The 22,301-nt window shown below is 45.7% G+C and overlaps 1 protein-coding gene across 3 annotated transcripts in view; it reads left to right on the forward strand.

Moving 5' to 3' along the window:
* LOC138580850 (zinc finger protein 232-like) overlaps window positions 1-11,326 on the forward strand; it is a 298,959-nt gene extending 287,633 nt beyond the window's left edge. For all 3 annotated transcript variants that reach the window (XM_069651722.1, XM_069651724.1, XM_069651723.1), the window contains one exon: window positions 9,962-11,326. In XM_069651722.1, the coding sequence (XP_069507823.1) occupies window positions 9,962-10,638 (677 nt within the window). In that variant the 3' untranslated portion in view covers window positions 10,639-11,326. The remainder of the gene's footprint in view (window positions 1-9,961) is intronic.
* Window positions 11,327-22,301: the final 10,975 nt, after the last annotated feature.

The following is a 22,301-nucleotide window of genomic DNA, read 5'->3' on the forward strand; positions in this document are numbered from 1 at the left end:
AGACACTTTCTTTTTCTCCTCACTTCTTCTTACTCCCTTTTATTATTTTTTTATTTTTATTTTTTTATAAAGATGAAAGCAACTAGTAAAATCTGTGTCTCAAAGGGACTGTGGAAGTTGCTGCTAGTGCTCGCGTTCGAAATCCGTTATGAAAAAGTATTGGAAATACGAGCGCAATCAGCTGAGGAAAGGACTTAAGGCGCAGGAGCTCCCTCTAGTGCCGCGAGAGCAACCGCAGCCAGGGAGAAGGTTCGGGCGGCCACTCTGAGCCTCAGGAAGTAAGAATCCGGCCGGGGAGGCGAGCGCGAACGTCCGAAAGGCGGGCGAAAGAAAAAGCCAGCAATGGGGTCACTCGCGAGCGCGAGGGCTCCACTCTAGCAGAGGGGTCCTCCGACGACAGTGAAACAGCCGACGCCAGAGAACGCGTAATGAAAAGGTACGTGTATTACGCGTTCTTCGCGTTGAAAACAAAAATGCAATAAGTCATGTTAACAGTAGCTACCCAATAAAAACGTAGCATGCTAAACAGATGTCAAACAACAATGAAGCTAATATATTATAATGACATTCAGTTAAATATCAACATTATATGCTTTTAATCATAAAAGACATTAAGGCATGTGAGCAGCAAAGAAAGAGGAATTTACATCATGCTTATGTCTATTTGGAGGGAAAACTACATAACTACTGGTGAACTGAGGTCACATGTTTTGGTGACCTACTTGAACTTTGACTAGGGCTCCTGGAAAATTGAGTTTTCTTCTTCAGAGACTGTTATATGGACTACAAGTACTGGTTTATTGTGGTTTTATCCATATTTTACTGCACCTCTTGTTATGTTTACCTTTTCTTGCTCAGGTGCATAAAATACCTGCTGCTGGCTTCTTTTCATATGTTTAATAAAAGAAAGAGAAGCATAATGTGAGCCTCTGGTCTTGACTTAGAATCACCTTTCCCGCCACAGGCAGAAGTCAAATATCTATGTATCTCAAAATGTCTTTATTGGGTCATTTCATTTTATATTTCTCCATTGCATTTATTTGTGCCTACACATAATAAGCTGCAAAAGTATATTTCTCATTGACATATCAGATAGCATGTCTGTGCTCTACTACGCTATCATATCCTTTTAATACACATTCTCAGTAGGTTTATTACATACCCTCTAATGCCATTACATACAATTCAATTTACCCTCACCAATAATAGTTTTCTATTGACCAATGCTCTCTATAAACAAAAACAGGGCAGTGCCATGGGTGCAAAGTTTGCTCCTGCTTCATCCAACCCCCTGAGTTGGTGTGAGAGGGAGCATGCCTGGAGCGGAACAATGTCTGAAATGGTCCGATATATCTAATTGTGAGCCTGATACTGACAATTCTTCTGATTTGGGTGTCTCCAGATTCACTATTGAAAGAATGTGTAGAATACTTCATTACCATTGGTGGATGGCAAATAGCTAGGAGGTAGGCTCTACGAGGCTCCTACTTATCTCCTTGAAGAGCGTGGCTAGCTTGATACCAGCTGTTACCAAAATGTTAATTTTGAATTCTCAGGCCAACTAGAGCCGTACAAACATATCTATGTGACATTAAAACTGTGTGTTTGGGTAAGGTGCATCTAAATCATATTTGAGCTCATGTATGATTTCAGCATTTTAAATCTGGGAATCTATCTAGTCTGCTTTGGCATTTGCCAGATCTAAAAATCAGGACATTATGTTATGTTACTGGAATTTAAACAGCACTCTGCAGCCATTTGCATAGTCTCCAAGCACTCTATTAAAAGCTCTGGTGAGGGGTTAAAAGCACAATACATGGTAAATAGCCATCATTTCATTTTGTTTTATCTGTTGGTAATTTTAGAAATTGTTTGGACAAACTATTACTTTTATACAGAATACTATGTTATTGAAGACATTTAATGCATATTGGGTCATATGCAGTGGGCAAAACGTTATACTTTGCATCACGAGTGAAAGTTAGATTTGCAGAATAATATTTCCTAGCTGGTTGTTCCAAATAGGGAGCTGCTTTTAGCTTCTGCTCATTAAATCTTTATTTCATTTCCTGATAATGAGTACCATTTGATATTCAGCATTAGTATGAGTCGCATCTCCATCTGATTTTTGGACATAAATGAGTTTATAGAAAATGTGCTCCTTAGTATCCCCCTACGTAGAAGGTAAAGAGCAAGCAATGTAGTGCTCCATGGCACAAGCTCACTGCAAAATCTGATTTACAATAGCTAATTTGGGAACTGCTTTGCATTATGCGAATTTACAGCCAGGACAAGCACACGTTTTTGTTTGAAGCCAACTAAGCAATTCAGAGATACAGAGTAAGAGTGACAGTTTGGTACCACTCCACTGGCCCGGTAGAATGTAGCCAACATAGATTGCATCCCATTTCTTGAACCCATGGAGGGATCCAACAGAACAGACAATACACCTTTAATATTAATTATTACATATGGTAAAGATAGCCACGAACTATAGTCTGTTGCATAGGGACTGTAACCTGTCAAGGCTTGACCCTGTTCTTGTGGACTCTGTGTTAGTTTTTGCTTCACTGGCGTCCTGATCCTCCTGAGAGTTTTTATATATGTGCAAAAAATATTTTTATGAGCAAGACATAAAACAGGTGAAATATTTTTCTGACAGTTTGTTGAACATCTTCAGAACTGAAAAGCACATGAACTGCAGAGCCATCTTTGTTGTCTACATTTTGGATTGACAGTATCTTGTAGATCACTCACAGGGCAGCCAGGGGTCTTGGGCCAGTGTTCCAGAAGTATTAGACATACTGATGTTACTGATTCTGATGTGTTATTAATATAGCGCCTTAATCCAAACCGCTTTACAGAGAGGTTGCCCCTCATGTTTCCACAGAGGCCACATTTGTAGATACAGTAATAAGTGCAGAGATCCACTATAGGACTCAGCTTCTCTATTGCTACTGAGATGAACCAGAGCTGCCATTTTCTATGACCTCCAGGAGGAGACTGAAACTCTGGTGGCACCAGGGATCTGGTAAATGCACCATGAGCTGTGTCCCTCATTTGATGCAGCAGGGTTGTGTCTGATTGTCGCCAGTGGCATTTTCTCAAAGTGAGGTGATGGCAGGCAAGCAAAGACACTTGGTGAGGTATTCCTGAAATGGAAGCCTCACAAACACAAAATGCCGTATCCAAGAAATTTCATGAGATTGGCAGCAATTATGACACCACTTTCCGACACCACCACTCGAACGAACCACACCACCTCACCACACTCTGCAACCCCACTCCACACCTCCACTGCAGCAACTCACATCACCACTCCATACACCATCACTACACACCGCATTTCACACAACTCAGTATCGCCATTCCACTCCTCACCAAGACTCCACACTACCACTGCACACCCCATTTCACACTACCACACTTCCACACACTATAACACAACACCAGCACTCCACACCACAACCCTACCATATACCATCACTCCATGCAGCTATACCTCCATACCACTGCACCCCTACTCCACACCCCCACTACTCCATACCACCACTCTCCACCATTCCACACCACCACTGGCCACCACTACACACCACCCCACAGTACACCCCACTCCAAATTGATACACCATCATAACCTCGCCCGGCCTGCCCTGCCCCATCCCTCTTTATCCCAGCCAAGCCTCTTCCATGTGTCCCCACCCACCAGCGCTCTTTCATCCCTCTCTGCCCCCAACCACCCTCACCCTCCCTCATCCCTCTCGGCAGACACCTACCAACCCCCTACATACCTTTGGGCTCCCAACCACCCGCTCTCCCTCACCCTGCTCTGTCCCACCCAGTCTCCCTCACTCTGCTCAGCCACCAACTGCCCTCCCTCACTCTGCCCCATCACCCCACTCTGCCTCCACCTACCCACCCTCACCCTTCTCTGCACCAACCAAATCATCCGCCATCACTCCGCTTTGCCCCCACCCACCTCCACAGCCTCACCTCATCTCCCCACACCCACATGCCCTCCCGCCTTCAACCTGCTCTGCTTCATCACAGCGTGCCCCCTTTTTTAAATGTTATTTTTATTGATATAGCTGATTACAATCAACTTTTCAATAGAACATATAAACATATAAAAAGAAAGAGAAAGAGAAAAAATTAAGCTAAAATAGCAACAAAGTTTTCATCAAATCAAGGAGTGAAGTTGATATAATGATTTAGCTGATTCTCTGTCCTTAGTTAAGTCCATGTTATTTAAAAAGTTTACTATGGCATAACCCAGCTTTCTGTTGTCCACTTGTATCAATCTTCGCCATAAGTCTTCCTTATTAAAGATAAGCATGTCTTCAAATAGACCTTTGAAACAATGTGCCCTGATTCCAGATAGCGTTTTACACTCAGTCATTAAATGTTTCATTGATTCATTGGGAGATTTACAATATCGACATACATTCTCTTGATGTTGAATGATCTTGCGTCTTGCTTTTAATTAATTGGTGTTACAAAGGTTCAATCTGAATCTCATGATACTCATTCTATAAATTAAACTGGGAGATTTTTTATCAGATACATTGGAAGTTGACCATATTTCTTTATATCACAAAAATTAGAATCAAAATCTTTGTATACAGCGTGCCCCCACTTTCTGACCCCGCTCGGCCACCAATCCCTCACCCCACTCTGTCCTCAGCCCGCAACTTGCTCTGGCCCCACCCAATATCCCACTCAGACCCCAGCCATCCGGCCTCATTCACCCTGCTCTGCAGACCTCCCTCAACCCACTCTGCCTTCAACTCATAGACACTGCTCTACCACCCCCTCTGTTTATGCGCTGCTGCCCTTGCCCATCATGCTGCTCCCACCAACTGCCACACTCTGCTTCATCCCTCTCTGCCCACACCCACCCACATGCCCCCTAATCCAGCTCTGCCCTCACCCGCTTGCCCACTCTGCCCCAATCACCCTGTGCAACCATTAGCCACCGACCCACCCACCCTCACCGCGCTCTGCCCCCAGGAACCCCCCACTTTGCCACCCACATTCACTCATCTCTGCGCCAGCTACCAGCAAACCCTCACTCATCTCTAGCTCCAATCACTTGTCTCTGCCCCCAACCACATGCCCACCCTGAGCCATCTCTGACCCCACCCTCACCCCTCTTACCCCACCCACGCTCAGTACTCTAGGCACCCACCATCACCCCCCTCTCTGTCCACACCCAGCCAGCTCCACTCCTCTCTATTACCGCCCACCCCCCCTCAACCCTCTCTTTTCCTACTGCATTCTTCCTTACCCCTCTCTGGCCCACTGCACTCTTCCTCTAAACTCTAAACCTTCCACCCATACAACACACCTCTATACCAGACCTCTCTCTACTCTCACCCACCCCACCTTGCACCTCACCCTACTATACCCCACACTATGCCATCCTACACTAACCACACTGTTTACCCACCCTAACTCACTCATGCCTCTCCTTCCAACCCATCCACCCTAGCTCAGCTGTGCCTGTCTTATTCATCCTAGCCCATCCCCACACTACCTCTCTCCACTCTACCCCACCTTCCCTAGCTCAGCTATGACCACGTACCATATACCCCCACCCACCCTGCCTCACCCCTACCTATGCGCATCAACCTTACCACCTTTGTTCACCTTTGCCTAGTCCCGCTCATCCTCGCTCATCTGTTCCTAATGTGCTCCCCCCTGCCTACTGCCTCCCACCTCAGGTCATCCCTTCTACTTTCCACCTATGCTTACACCTGCCACCCTAGCCCACCCTTAAAATCACCATGCTTACCTTAAAAGTTCCAAAAATGTCTTTAAATTAGTGTTTGTTGACGTGTACCGTTACTATTAGTGTTTGTTGACGTGTACCGTTACTATTACACGTTAAAAGACTTACGTAGAATGCCGTGCAGAGAAGTCTTTCTACTAAGAATATTAATTATTTTATTTGTCTGTTGGCACTAATTTGCAGACATGATTAGAATTACTGGGCAAGTAGAGCCCAAGTATTTACTGCATTCTTTCTTATAATTATAAAAAATATTGGTTCTGGCAGTGCTTGCTTACTAGTCTCTGCATTACATAGCGGTGGGAGTGAAAAGGTGGCCATCAGAAATGCACACTTTTTCGCCACCTTTGCTTGTACCCATACAGTAAGTTTTGTTTCCTGCACTGGAGGGTAGCACTTCATGAAAGAAAGTTTTGAAATAACAGGCCTCTTTTCAAAGCATTCAATCAATAGAACCCACACCAGCGGATTTGATTGGCCAGTAATGGCAATGGGCCACGTTTCACTTGAGGGCGTTAACACTAGACCCTGGTAAAATAACTGGCCAATCATAGTTACTGTTGTGGGTTTTATTGCTATTAGCACTACATGTCCAACATCGAGATACTGATATTGCGTAGACCTAAAATAAAGTGCCAAAAGCATGAGGATACTGCTGTCAGTTGATGTCATGGAAGTGCAAGATGGGGCTCAGAGAAGGTGGTTGAGAGCTGTTGGGGGGGGGGTTGGGGCAACAGCTGAAGGAACACCTCTTATTGGAGGCAAAGAGGCATAGGCTGATGAGGCTAGGGGTGGTGGGTGGTCGGAGGCTAGGCAGGGGTAGGCCAGGGAGTGTATTGATATGCCAGTGCTTGAAGTGCTCAGCGTCTTCGGAATGCTGGCTTTGATCATGAGTTTTATCCCATGAACCAAGCAAGCTTATTGGTTCACGCACTGTGATGAATCCAGGAGAGTCATCACAGAATCCCCAGCAGTGACCTCCTCCGGTATGGCCAGGGGAAGGCAGCCGCTACCTGATCCTAACCCTGGGGGTGGCTTTATGAGGGAGGAACACATGGGAGGAGACAGCTATCAGGGAGATGTCCTGACTTCACTGGATTAGATGCAGTATCTCCCCCTTTCCCATGAGGTGAACCCCCTATACCCAAGACCATTTTCTATGAGGAAGACTCTCTGATGGACCAGACCCTCATGGCATACTGTCAGATAAGTGTTCCCACTGGTAGGAGAAGTGAACCCTCTACTTCATATATTGTTACCCAAACGCACAACCATAACACCAACTCACACTACTAACACATAACCCCTTTTTTCTTCTAAAGTTCCCTTACGTTCCCTTATGTAAAACCAGTAAAAGGAACTTTTCAAATGCCATAACAACGTCTATGAATTTCAACTCCCAGAATTCCCCAAGCACAGAGACAAGGAGTATGCAGGACATTTGACCCCACCCTGAAGTGATATCACGGGAAGCGATTGAACACAACCGTTTACCCCTTGACAAAACAGAAGGTGGCATCACATAGCATTGTTTCTAAGTACACTATGAAAAATATGGTTACAGTATCACTGTAACATGATATACATTTCATACAAGAATGGATCACCATGTACATCGGCAGAAAAAAACATGCTATAACTGCAACTTGCGAAAAGCAAAATACATAGTCCGAAATGGATGCTAATTCTACTCTAAAGGCTTTTTGGAGGATTTTGTCTGCATTGTGAATTTGAGGTGTTTAAGAACAGACTAAATCAGTGACTAACCCTCTGAAGTGTGCCTGAAATAAACCTTTAATGAGTCTAGCAATTATTGTATAGAATTCCAGAAAGACAAATTATTTGTTATTCCTATTCTTTCTTATATAGGGTCACTGCTCAAAGTGTTACACTTGTGGAACCCCCTGTTTTTTTTTTTTAAAGAAGCCTGAACATGAATGTCAGCCACTCTAGAAACAAAGACGCACATGGCATTGGCCACAGCCTGGGAGCATCAATTTGTAAAAAAAAAAAAAAGATTTTATTTTAGGGGTGGCAAGGGAGACCACCCGGGTAGCAAGGGAGACCTCAGGGGTCGCAAGTGCAACCCCTGGTGACCCCTAAATGACGTCTCTGTTGCAGGAGTTTCAATCGTGTACCAGGAACTTTAACTACAATGTGCAGTCTACTTGTTTTTTCCAAAGCACCCGTGTGCAGAACATTTAAACCTGGCGAGCGCAATATTCGGAGTGGCACTGCAGGATAAGACCTTTTGTGTGCGGAACATTTAAACCTGGCGAGCGCAATATTCGGAGTGGCACTGCAGGATAAGACCATGGCTCCTATTCAAGAGCTCACAAACACGAAGGTCACGTACCAGTGTGGCAGAGCAAAAAAGGCCACCACGGGAGGGACGCATAGTCCGAGACTGAAGTGCCGTGAAGACGCTGGGAGCCACGAGAAAGGTCCTGGGTGCTCAGCGAATCGAGAAGTTGCCATTCTCCATTCCGGATCCTGAAAGGAAGCAGACATGCAATTGCAGAGCTGCGAGGGAGGCTGAAAGAACATCTACAGCCTTCAGATTGGAAAGCGGGTGAAAGCAACACGCTGCAGAAGCAATACCCAACCGGAGATGCTGTAGAAAGCTGGTGAGTCTGCCCGAAGCCAGTTGGGACATCGGGGCGTTTCGGCGACAGCGCCAACAGCACTGTGAACATTATAGCCTTGTGAATACGACTAAAGGCTTGTTTAAATACCAAAAAGCTAAAAGGTAAACCCCAACGAACTGTGAATATTCGAAATGTAAATGTGGGGTCAAACTTAAAGAACCCTTACCAAGAGTTTATATCGCAACCCGAGAGCTATAGCTACAATATTAATGATACAGAGAAAGCCTATGAGAAGTCCTGGTAAACCAAAGACACCAGGCGAATAAAGCATATGAGAGGTGTTGGTAAACGAAAGACACCAGATTAGTTAAATATATGAGAACTCCTGACAGGCAAGTCATCAAGCAATTGATATATATAAAAGTCGTGGCAAGAAAGTATACCAGGCAAGTGAAACTCGCAAGTGAAGACCTGGCAGGAGAGTACACCAGGCAGTTGGCATTGCATAAAGGAACCTAGCAGGGGAGGAAACCAGGCAATCTGCAAGTCCCATGAAATGTTAAAGGAAAGATTGGTGTTTTTTTATTGAACCCTGGAAAGTTGGATGTTAAAGACATTGCTATCCAGACCGAGGAGAAAGTAGAATTAAAGAAATACTGTTAAAGACTTGGTTGCCTAAACAAGAATCTTGTGAGTCTAAACAAGACACCATGGAACGGTTTACAAAAGGGACTATTCTTCTTATAATTAAGAATCCAGGGGAAGGGATCCACCCGCTGGAATCAAGGGCTTCCACCTTGGAGAATATTTTTGTTGGAATTATACTTATTTCAGTTGTGAGCACTTTTTGGCCAGTTGAAGATATGTTCCTTACACATTGTCCTTTGTTTGTAATGTGAGGGTCAGGATAGGGCGTTTTGGACACAAGGACGGTTTTTCAATTATTGACATGCTGACACAGACAGATCCTTAGTTTTGGTTCATAGGCAGGGAAACTCATTTTTAGCATGGGGTCAGAGAGGCCTTTTTCCACCCCTTTTGTGTAAATAAAATATATTTTGGTAAAAACATGACAACCTAGTGTCCGGCTCTCATTTCTGAGCCTTCATAGCACCCAATACTTTCTGTTTTTACCATTTATGCCACACTCATAAATGTGGTCCTGATTTTCCTTTAGGAATACTCATTGGTGATTAATGGAATTTCTTCTTGAAAAGAATGGGTGCATAGCCTCAGAGAAATGTGGGTTATTAATCCAATACCAGATTGTGAGGGCTGTAAAGTTGCCTAGGCAATGAGGAAGGGTGTGGGAAACCACCCATTCAATATGGATATTAGCTATTGTTTGTGTTGTGCAGATTTGGTTCATAAAATGAAAACCCTGTGTGTGTCCTTTATTATCCATAAGTATTTCTGTAGTTACCCATAATTCCAACTGCATCTGCCTTACGTCTAAGTATATGTATTGCATTAGTTGTGGGTGTTACTATTGCCACAGATTAACAATCTCAAAGAAAATATTGCCTCTATCCACTGTTACTAATCTGTAGAAATCTAATGACTCTCTTATTTGAATTCTCCAGGGGAAGAAAACATGGCCAGAGATAAAGCATTTGGTGATTCATCAACATTTTCTGGAAAAGCCTTTTCATTAGAACCTACCAAAAAGATGACACCGCAAAGTCACATGGAACGAAACTCCAGAACTCAGTATTGGTCACTCGTAGAACAGGATACTGCTCAATGTGGTAGTAGTTCCAGCAATCCGGAGCATATCAATGCATGTGTGCAAAGCCCCAGCTTTACGAGACCACATACTTACAGTGAAAGTGAGGGTTATATAGGGAATTCACAGTATATAAATTCTCTTCCAGAAACGCAGCACAACCAAACGTACACATTACCTGAACATGAACAAAGCTGCAGTCCTGATGGAGGCCCTGGTGGACACACAAGGACACATTCGGATGATAGAGCATATGCATGTACGGAATGTGATATGCAGTTTTTTGAGAAAAGCCATCTTATATCACACCAGAGATCACATTCAGAGCAAAAAATATTTTCATGTTCTTACTGTTACAAAAGTTTCAATCGCAAATATAATCTGGATGGACACTTAAGAACACATACTGGAGAGAAACCATACAAATGCACTGAATGTGAGAAAGGATTCAACTGGAAAAGTGGATATATTAGACATTTAAGAACACATAGCAAAACATCAATTGAGGAAAGTTGCAAAGAAACTGACAACTGAAATGGTGGAACATGGTCACAAATCTAAGACCAGCTTTCCCACATTACTCATAAACTATGATGTACGATTGTAGAAAATACTGTTGAAACCTGTATAATAGATCATCCTTGGCAGCACAGTGTGCACCAATCAAGATAATTAATTCTTGGGCAAGAAAAATAAGTTATAACAAATTCTTCCCCATACTTCCTTTTTCAGATGTGTGATTCTTACAATGAAATATGTATGCAATAATCAGCATAACTAAGCCAACAATAAGCTGCAAGAAATTGTATAAGTACTGCAGTTGTTCTTTTCTAGATGGAACATATAGCCATAATACAAAGCCCAGATTGTAGAACATGAAGATGCTATTTTGTGGAATAACGTAATTCTGCAGTCATTATTGTGGTGTTGTACATCTGCCTAAGAATCCATTCTTCTGATTTCAGCCAAGACTCATGTGTTCCAAATGATTCAGAATATGCACCCAAGTACCTTGATTAATTTCTATTTTCAACTCTGGGTTAGTGTTTTGGGGTGTTATTCTGTTAGAACCCCACCAAGTTTTATTGAACAATTATGTTCTCCCTGACACAAGACAAGAAAAAAATGTTTTCTATCTGTGAGCTGCAGTTAGCTGGAGGACACAATACTTGTTGCTTTTAAAATGTTCATTAAAATTACTTTCTGCATTTGTTTTCCTAAATGGTGGCAGTGTGGTCTTGAAAGATAATGTAACATGCCGCCTTTTTGTGATTAATACTGCATTTCTTCTTTGGATTGATAGCGTGACAAGCAGTCCTTTTAACAACTTTCACGGTTTCCTAATTACAAATCACTGATTTAAGAGAGCAAAAGGATGCAGGAGAGAGTCTGCTAAGAATCAATGAACTATTATATACCTGCTGGTGGTAGCATCAGCTGAAGCAGGATGTTAAAGTGCTTGAAAATATACCAAATATTTTGAGAATGGAGTTCAGTGTAAACTGCGTCCAAAGTAAAACACTGGCCCTCTGGCATGTGAACAGTGGCACAAATAGCAGATTCAGAACAAGATTTGGGTTCACACATAGAAATGTCAGAGTTCCAGAGGAAGGTTTATAAAGATGATGTTTGGTTTGTTTCAGGAGAAAACCAAATTAAACTATTTGGTTATGGTGTATGTTGTTAGTGCCATTATTAACACTATGGATCATATACATTAATGTTACGGTAATCTATAATTGACTTTATATGGGTTGACCCCTTTCAGGGGGATGTGTGAAGTAAGCAGGTCCACTTAGTTAGGATTGTGCCAAAACACCATAAAGTCCCAGTCCCATTTGATTGCATTAAAAATATTTCAGAGCCTGGCAACGCCACCATTAACTCCTTCTCTGAACCCACAACTACATTCAACAGATGATGGAATGTCCTCAAATAGTAGGAGGTTTTAAGGCCTGGGACAAGACCCTGACGGTCCACATGTATGAAATTAGGAAGTACCTGTTGTATTGTACTGGCTTGCTGAGAACTTTCATGTCTGTGTTAAGCGACAGAGGCCAATATAAAGAACAATATTTCGAGTCTTTATTAGTTATAGGTAGGGTGACTATCCGGCCTCTTGGAACGTTTTTAATAGTCAAAGTGCAATTTGATGGGAATATTTCTTATATAACTCTGAGTGGAGTTCATTTCCAGCAGTAGTCTTGCCGGTACTCATTCTGCCAATTATTGCCCTTAATTTTTGTTTCATGGTAGGTTAATCTAGTGCCTCCCATTCTTCTGTCAGCAATTGAGGTTTAACCTATTCTAAAGTGTGGCACCACTCTGACCTGTGAAATTCAATAGACTGTGCTGGTAACATTTTGTAATAATGTGCTAAAACCTCATTTATGTCTTCTTAAGTGCATGCAAGGGTCCCGGGAGACATGTGCGAACATAGCTCTAGCATTCTCCTGTTTGTGTGCTACCATACACTAAGACCTTAAATGCTTCCCACAGAATACCAATATCAGATACCAGCCCTGCATTATCCAAAAAGTAGCGAGCTATATCTTCCCCAACATTATTCTTAAACACCTGTTCCTGCAGCGCCTCAGCACACTGAGCCTCATTATGACCAAGCCGGTCCGGTAACAAAGGTGCCGGTAAGCTTACAGGCACCGTTGTAACCATACCTGCATAGTTCTACTATGCGGGCAGGACCCGTTCCGCCCGCCATGTTCAGATCTGGTGGGCGGAACGGCAACCACTCGCAGAGTTTCACGGAAGCACCAGCAGCGTGATCCCCATTCCTATGGGACTCAAATGGGAATGGGGATTAACAATTTACCGGCACCTGCCTTCCTGGAATTCTGGGGACGTAATCCCCTGGTATTTCCGGCAAGCAAGGCACTGGTAAGTATTGCAAGTCCGGCAGGGTTACTGCCGGACTTGTAATGATGCCCAGTGTCCCGGTCAGGATCATAGGGCGGGCCCAGCCTACATAAATGTGGTAAGCAAAGGGTCATAGTTCTATGTGAAAATGTTGCCAGACCAATGTAGTCATGTGAAAAAGTAGACAGCAGAAAGTAGGTTTCAAAATATACTCATTCTATACAAGCAATGTAACTGTGAAAATGTTGCCAGTGATACGGTTGCCAATAAAAAGCTATTCTTAAACACACAAAATTACAAGGCTGCAACCCTAGCAATTACCTAAACGCCACATAAAACCAGCGAAGTGCCATCCCTCCACAGTTACCCTACCCCTATCACTAACCTTTACCCTAATTCTAATAACAACATGTAGTATAACCCTTAGGCTATTCCTAATCCATCAATAAATAGAAAATGAGCAGTGACCCTAACTCCAACTCAAACACCAGACTTCCACAAATGCCATAGTCCTCAATCTAATCCAAGACCTTGCTCCAATGCTAGCCTTATTCTTACTCTAACCCTAACTCCATCTCCAACTCTAAAACTAACCATAGCTTTCACAGTACCCTAACCCCTAGGTTCATTCTAACCCCATCCTACCGCAACATCACCAACTCACCCCAACCTCTGTATTCCTTTCATTAACTGTAACCCAAATCCCTACTCTGTTAACCTGAACCTTACCATAACACCTACCCGAACACTTTCTCTACCCCAACCAAACCCCAACATCACCAGCCTTCCACAACAACCCTTACCTAATTCTTACTAAAATCTTTACTCTAACCCAAACCCCTAGAATTACCCTAATCTCTCTCCTAAGCCTAAACCAGGTCATCACAAATCCTCCACACCTTCCTTAACCCTTATGCATACCCTTCATTTTGGCTACTTTTCAGCTATATTTTTATTTACTTTTTGCTAGGCGAATTCTTCACTGCAAAGGTATTTTCAGTTAAAGTATTTCACAGACTACAATTTAGTTGGCAGCATTTTCACTGGATATGGGGGCATGATCCGAGAACATCTTCCGTAGATATGCTCTACAATTGAAGCATTGGAGATTCTATGCACCAGTCAAGACAACATCAATTCTAGTGTGTAGATCATGTGCCCTAGAGTAGCCATTCCTGTTTCAATTTTTCACCTGCCATGTGCCTCATCCAAATCTAGGTCATCCATGCCCATAATCAGGAACTTGCCAGTCACTGAGTCTCAGGAACTTGCCAGTCACCTGAGTCTTGCCTCCATTATGTTGGAATTATCCAACTTGGCATACAATTAAAACATCAAACTCATCCCCTCAAATGTACAGGTACAACATGTACTGTCCAAAAACATCTTGAGCCCTGGGTATCATATGTGATCAAAATACCATCCTTTTGGGCCTCTTTCACAAGAACAATAATCCACTAGCAATATACACTGTCATATAGGCCTTCTGGAATGCTCAAACCGGTAAACACATGAAGTGTGGATAAAGTATTCTTTTATTCACATCAACAATTATCAAAACAAACAAATGGTCAATTCACAAAGCCTACCAAAAGTAGTCTCTCACAGCGGGAAAGATAATGGGCCTCATTACACAGTAAGCAGTAGCCATGGCGCTATTAGCGCCATGGCTACCCCCTTACCGCATTCCGGGTCCGTGTTCCCCGAATAGGGAGTTACAGGGTCATTCCGACCCTGGACGACCCGGTAAGGCCCCATTCCGGGAACCATTCCCCATTCCCATTTGAGCCCACATAGGGCTCAATGGGAATGGGGAAGCAGCTAATAACGGTACCGCAATTTGCGGTACCGTTATTAGCTCTGAAGTCCCTTAGCGGGTCCCTTCAATAACGCCTGGTAAAACCAGGCGTTAGGGGAGGGACCCGCTAAGAGACCTCGTAGTAGGGCGGTAAGGGATTACCGGCACCGGTGCCCTTACCGGTGCCTGTAATCCCTTACCGCCTACCGTGTCATGAGGCCCAATGTCACATCTCCCATGAGCTTTGCAGTTTTTCCAGGGGTTCCTGTGCCCTAGACGTCACCCAATTGTCCCACAAGATGTCTGTAGGGTCCGTGGACCCTGATACTCTAGTCCAGTCTGTTTAAATTTTCTGACGGATCCCCAAACCCTGTCTGTGTTCGTTGCTCAATGATAGTCTCTCAGTGGTCCTCCTCATCTCCACCAGTATCAGGTGCAACTGTAGCTTCTCCGCTGGGTTAAGTTGGAGGCAGGAGTCCCCTTTACTACTGTTGTCTCATTCTCCACCTGGGATCTAACGTATACTCTTCTATTCCCTTGCTGTCCTTTGTACTTCTATCTTCCTGACTATACCTCGTTTGGCCATCTTGCCTAGAACTCGTTCCTCCACCCACCTCTTCTACCTGCCAGGGCAGGACTGGCCTCCTCATTCCTTTCTGATCCATTTGTCTGCTTCTCCCTCTGATTTCCTTTTCTATAGGTCTGCACTCATTCTACGTACCATCTTTACTACCTATCGTTACTACTTCATTATTCTTTGTACCACCATCCAGGTCCAGACCAACCTGCAATACATGAAGTAGTGCAAACCAAACATCTTACCACTCCATTTGGCTGGGTTGTTGTCATGCTTCATTGATGTCGGGTGTGTTTCCTGTGGGGATACAACATGGATCTTGTGTCATTTTCAGATAAGCCCCCACATTATATTGTTTCATGTAGTTATTGAAATGAAACCCTTACCTTTACAGAAGACTCTATTAAGTCATTTACCCATCTGTAACAATCAGGAAATAATATTCAATTACACCTGTCCATTGTAGCGGTCGCATACACCTGGTAGCAACTATTGTTGACAATAGATTACAGCAACTAAAGGTGCAATAAACGCCTGGACCACCTTGCATAGTACCTCCTTCTACACCAGGTTGATAAAAAGACCTCCCATCAGTTTTTAGCGCTACCGCCATGCCAATCTCCCACCTGAACAGGAACTAAAACATTAACCAACTGAATGGAAACAGAAGACAAAGAGAAAGAAACTCACTGCAGAAATAGAACACTAACAAAGCTCAAAAACTGGAAAGCCCTCAGAGCTACCAAAGGCAGTATCCTTGCCAGACCAAGCCTCAAATTGCGTCTACAGTGTTGGGAAATGTGCATAGATATACTAGTGGGGGCTCTGACAGTGGCCTAGTGCAGAAAACAAGCTGGCACGCAGTCAGGACCACCATCGAAACCTGTAATTAATCTCTCAAAACACAAAATAATGCAAGTATCAGTAGGCATCCATGAGCCATCTAGCATCTCCTGTGGTAGGACAAGTGATGGCACACTTGACACAAGGCTTACAGCGTTTGAACCCAATGGCCTTTATTCTCAGTTGCGTTGGGGGAAGGTAGGATCAAATGCCTGGAGTGACTATGGGTTTCCTCTAGAACAAATAGGACTTCTCAAAAACAAAACATTGTCAATTATAGCTAAACGAATAGTGGGGTTTCTCTTGGTGTTTATAACCTTAATTTGCTACATTATTTAATCATAACGTGCAAACCTTTTCTTTTGAGTCTCTGCCCTGCATCTCCAAATAATATTTCAAAAGGACGTGGCCTACAGATAAGGCTACTCTACTCTTCTACTCTACTAACAGTAACATTTTCCAAAGTGTGGCCAACCAAAGAGTTCTCCAAGCCTATTTTCCATATTTATTTGTTTTGTTTAAATTTTCCTTATAATCCATAACAGCAGAACCCTTAACTTGAGAAACCCCTTTACAACATGAATACAGAATTATGCAATGATGATACGAAACCAATATTGGGGCCTAACTGGTAATCTTCCTAATCCTAATGGGCGTAGCAGAACCGAAAACTCAGGGAGTAAAGGCTATTCCTAAATCACATAGCCTGAGTGCCCAAAAAGAAAGGTTATGACAAGTCAGTCCTCATAAGTAACAATTCAAATGAACCATGATGCATGAAGCTTCACATCGCCCCGCTAGATAAAGAGGTGTACTCAAAGAACAGGAGATGTTCCACTCCTATTATCGGGGTGCTTTATATCTTTAAAAAGATACCAATAAACTCTTCACTATGAACATGGGTAGTTTTATAGGGTAAGATACTTTTCCAGTGATCATCTCTCAACTATTCCTGCACCTTGTATTAAAAATTACATGTTTAGATGGCTTAATATGTGTGATGGAACATGTCGCTAAAAACCACTGTAACAATCCATCAGACCAGTGCAGATTCCCATCTACCTTTGTCTGCTTCAGCATTAGCCTTTTCAGGAACAGACCTTAGCAATTCCTCTGCCCTCTCAGCATCACAGTAGATGTACTCCTTCCCCTTCCGAATAACTCATAGTTTAGCCGGGCGTAACAGCCCTGCTTTAACACCTCATACAAGAAAGGATTTGTCAATAGAGTCCAGTTTTCTTCTTCTTTTCTCGGACACCGGTGCCAGATCCAGGAAGAGCAGGATCCTTTGCAGTTGGTACGCCAAAGTCCCATTTGCCCAAACAGCTTTTAAAATTCGATCTCTGTCTCGTGCATCCGAAACTTTGATGATAAGAGTTGGTCCCAACCTTGTGTCTCATACCTTCTCTGGAGAACAAACCTTGATCCTGTAACATTTTTCAATATAGGGAAGGCCTATAACTCTAATTTGTTTAGACTGTACCACATTTTCCATGTATTGAAGCCTGCTCTCCATGACCCTCTGACCCCCCAATAACTGCTTCCATTTCCTTCCCTCACCCCTTCACCATAGGGGCTGTCTGGGTGCACTGATGATCCAGCTCAGTGGTTCTTTGTTCCAAAGTGACGGTTCTGGACTCCAGCTGGGCAACTTTCACAGTCAGTTTATCAAATTTGCCCTCTAGGCATGTCATTGATTTTTCAATCCATCCCAATGCAGACATCAGTGGGGAGCAAAGAAATCCGATTCCACCACCTTTTCATTTTTTATCTTCCCAGACACCATTTTTGTGCAATAATTTAAGACCTCTTTACTAAGTGTGGGGATCAGCAGTGGATTGGTTGCCAGGGGTTAAATGGGAAACAGAATGTTGGTACTCCACCAGCAGAGGAGCTTGGAATATTTTGAAGGCTTTCGTGCACCGACGAAGGTCCATAATTGTAGATCGAAAACAATGATGCTAAAAAGTATCACTATCCCTACATTATCTTCTCTGTTGGGCAATTAGTCTAAGTGCATGTTGTGGCCTTCATGGGGAATCCTCAGCCATCCGTATTTAGTGGGGATCCGACATTCGCTTATAGAGTATGGTATTGTGATGTTAAGTGTCTTTTCCCACAGATAAATGGCCACCCGTGCATACTTCATTCAACCCTCAACCGTTCTCGCCACTGGCATGGACTTCTTAACACTGCTGTGTAGGGAGGACTGTACCAAGGCAGTCACATCAGAAAACCCGAAAGCACACTGCTGCAAAAGGATTACAGCCTCCCACCGCCCAAGCCGGAGTACTCACCAGCATCCCCTGTTCCTCTGTGGCTGCACAGTTTCCTGCAATCACCATTTCTTCCACACCATCCGTACAGCCCAGATCTTGAGCGCTTTGAACCTACGTTCCTTGGGAGAGTTCCGGTAGGAATCCCAGCCAGCGCCTCCATCCGTGCCGCAGTCCATGCTCTGAGGGGTGTTGCTCCTCCAGAAACTGTGTTCCACTCTGTGGCTCAGGCCTACCCCGTTCTCCCTAACAGTGTTAGGTCAGTTGCTGTACTATGGCTCTTTCGCTGGGTCGATTATGGCCCCATATAAGGGGGTCTAATAGTGTTTCTTAGCCCACTCCTGTGCAGTGCTCCAGAAAAAGTGTGCCCATCTTGTTTGTCTGCCAGGCCATGCCCCCCAAAACCTAGTCATAAGTGTTCATCCCTATGGTAATCACAACCAAAACAAACAACAGTTCCTGGGCAGGCTCCTTCAGGAGTTACTCTCAGTCCGGCCTTGGCTTTGCCTCTCTGCTTTCACCACATATTCTCCAGCATGGGGTCTGGCATGGATTCACATGCTCCTGAATATTCCAGGTCGTCAGGCTGGGAATCCTCAGTAAATAAAAAATCAGTTTCAGTTTCGTTTCTGAACTGTCTTTCTACTAGTAACCAATCACTTGTCTCTGGGTCATACTGCCCCCAGCCAATGACTTCCCTCTACCTAAGCCCCTCATCTGGCAGCCATCTTCAGATTTTTACCGCATGTTCAAGTGTTGGGAGTCCTCGTGCTTCGCTCTCGAGCTTTTACTGCGTATTGCGTTTTTTCAAAGATTTTACCCTTATTTTTTCGGTGAGTTCGAGCCTCAAGCTACACCAATTCTTCTGATTAACGGGGACCCGTTTCGGAAATTTCTACGCCCCTCAAGGGTGAATTTTCGTCGAATTCCACTTCTTGGAGGATTCTGGAAGATCTTTGAGGCCTACCCCGCGTTGGTCATGGCCCAGGACAAAGGAGATTCGACGCCCACTGGATCCAAGCTGTTTAGGAACTGCCCAGGATGTGGACTGCAGAACGTCTTTAAGGAGGAGGAACACTCCAGGTGCCTTTACTGCACGCCGATAAGTCACACGTGAAGGCGGACTGTGCGTTCTGCAAGAACATGTCCGTCTGGACCATGAAGGGCCGTCGTAAACGACTCGCTGACTGGCTGGAGGCGAAGATCCCAGCAGCAGGTGAGAAGAAGAAGTCAGAGCGGTCTTCTAAGACGTTTGAGGGCGCTCCGTCGACGGGGGCCCAACAAAAGGCAAAGCACTGCAAGTCTACGGGCACCAGGAGCACCGTTGGTTCGGGCTCCTGGGCTGCCAGGCAGGACGCGATGTCACCGACGCAGTCAACCACGACCCAACGCTCCGGCTCGGTGAAAAGGAAGTTGGAGAACCCGGGTAAGCTTCGAAAGAAGCCCCGGTCGATCCTGACGGAGAAAGCCAAGGGGGGCGAGGCGGTGACCCTCCCCCCACGGTGAAGGCCTCAGACGCGTCCAAGGTCGTGAAGGCCCTGATTCACCCGGCTAAGGCCTCGATTGAGGGAGTCTTGGCGGCCCTGGCAAAACCTGCAGGGGCGACCCCAGTGGAGACGACTTCCGGGCCTAGAGTTTCCCTGCCACCCCAGAGGGAATAGTCTTTCCAGCCTATCGAAAAGACCCCGTGAAACCCTGGGATGAAAAGGAGTAGTGGGGGGCACGGTAGCCCTAACGGACTAAGATACCTCCTCCGAGGATGAGCTGTCTGGCGTTAAAGCTATCCTGGACAAGAAGTTCGAGGAGGTCAGGACCTACGGGAAGGATCCCGATGAGGCGGACGTAGAGAGCGATGGTGGAGCCGACGAGGAGCGGCGGGCCGTGGAGGAAATGGAGGTCACCACTCCCCAGTCGACACTCCCGTCGCAACCGATGCCCACACCACAGGACAACTCAGGAGCAATCTTGATGGCTTTGCAGACCCTGTGTACAGAGATAAGGACAAGGTTGCTCTTACCTCCAGCGGACGATCCAGGGGCGCCTGGACCGTCGGGGAGCCCGCCGAACAAGCGCAGGCGAGTCCATCCTCCACCTCCCTTCCATCCTTCGCCTCCGCCGAGGGACGAGACGGCGATGACGGGGACTGACGACGGTGGCGACGACGGAATGGATCTCCCGCCACCTCCCGCCCGGGCGTTCCCTCCCGACAAAATTGGCTCCTTCCACGCCATGATCGCCAGGGCCTCAGAGCTTTTCAGCTGTGCCCCGAGGAACAGAAGAAAGAGGGATTTCTTTACCAACAACGGGAATCCAAGAGGAAAACCGTACTCTCAGTCCCGCTGTGGGATGAAGGGCTGTCCCTTTTGAAGAACCCGTCCATGGCCCCTGTGAAGAGAGATCGGTACGAGAAGAAGTACCGGGTCCTGGACTCCACTCCTATGTGCCTTAGGGCGCAACCGACCCCGGATTCAGTGCTCTCCGCGGCAGCCAAGAAGAAAGCAGCGGGGCGACGATGTCATCTTCCACTTCCCCGACGGATGGCTAGGGGAAGAAGCTAGATACCATGGGACGTTGGGTCATCTCGTCGGTAGTGACGACCATCAAGGCGGCCAACGCCCTCGCGATCGTGACCCGCTATGATAGGGAGCTGTGGTTCAAGATTGCTCCTATCCTGGACTTCCTCCCGGACGACAAGAGGGCAGAAGCCCTGGAAATCCTGCAAGAGGGCGAGGTGGCTTCAGATCACGCCATCACGGTAGCTACGGAAATCGCCCATACCGGATTTCGTCAGATGGGCAACGCGTTTGCCTGCGCCTGCGCGGTTGGCTCAGGCATACCGACTTCTGTCAGGACGTGCAGACCAGGGTAATGGACATGCCCTTTGACGGAAATAACCTGTTCGGCAAAACAGTGGACGAGTCACTGTAGGCCATCAAGGCGGACACCGAGACGGCCCGGCTTTGCGCACTCTCCATCAGCGACGGCCGTCCTTTCAGACCTCCGTAGGCAAATCTGAAGGTGCCTCCAAAGGATTTGGTGGCAGTTCCTCGTCGTACCGCCAAGCGGCCCGTTCCTCGTCGCAGGAAGCTTACAGAGGCTGCAGCAAGACCGGTGGATACCGTCGTTGTTGCCAAGGAGCCCAGGGTGGCAAGGCCTCTGCGAAACAGGACTGAACCGGTCGTGACATCGGGCCCCCACCTGAGCACCCCGGTGGGAGGCCAGCTGGCGAACTTCGTCAGCATGTGGGAGTCCATCTCCACCGACTGTTGGGTTCTGGATGCCCTGGCCCATGGGCACACTCTGGAGTTTCAAAGGAAGTGCCCCCATTTCCCACCTGTGGCCAGGAAAGAAAACCATGTTCCACAGCTGCTTCTGGAGGTACGAGCCATGCTGAGAAAGGGCGCAATATAACTCGTCCCAAAGAGGCTCCGGAGTATACTCGCAGTACTTCCTCGTCTGAAAGAAGGTTGGCGGCCCATCCTAGACCTTCGCCGCCTCAACAAATACATCACATCCCAGTAGTTCCGGATTGTTACCCTTCAGCACGTGCTGGGACAGCTGGAGGAAGGTGACTTCCTATCATCGCCGGACTTGGAGGATGCCTACTTCCACATCCCCATACACAAAGGACATCGAACGTTCCTACGTTTCGTGGTCCAAGGGCGGCACTACCAGTTCAAGGCCCTGCCCTTCGGGTTGAAGTCAGCGCCAAAGGTCTTCACCAAGTGCCTGGCACCGGTGGCGGCGCGGCTGCGCCTGCAGGGGATCCTACCTGGACTATTGGCTCATCCGAGCAAAGTCAAGAGAACTCGCCGTCGACCACACAGCG

The sequence above is a fragment of the Ambystoma mexicanum genome, chromosome 3p (genome assembly GCF_040938575.1).
Source record: "Ambystoma mexicanum isolate Mex_15411 chromosome 3p, UKY_AmexF1_1, whole genome shotgun sequence".
NCBI lineage: Eukaryota > Metazoa > Chordata > Amphibia > Caudata > Ambystomatidae > Ambystoma > Ambystoma mexicanum.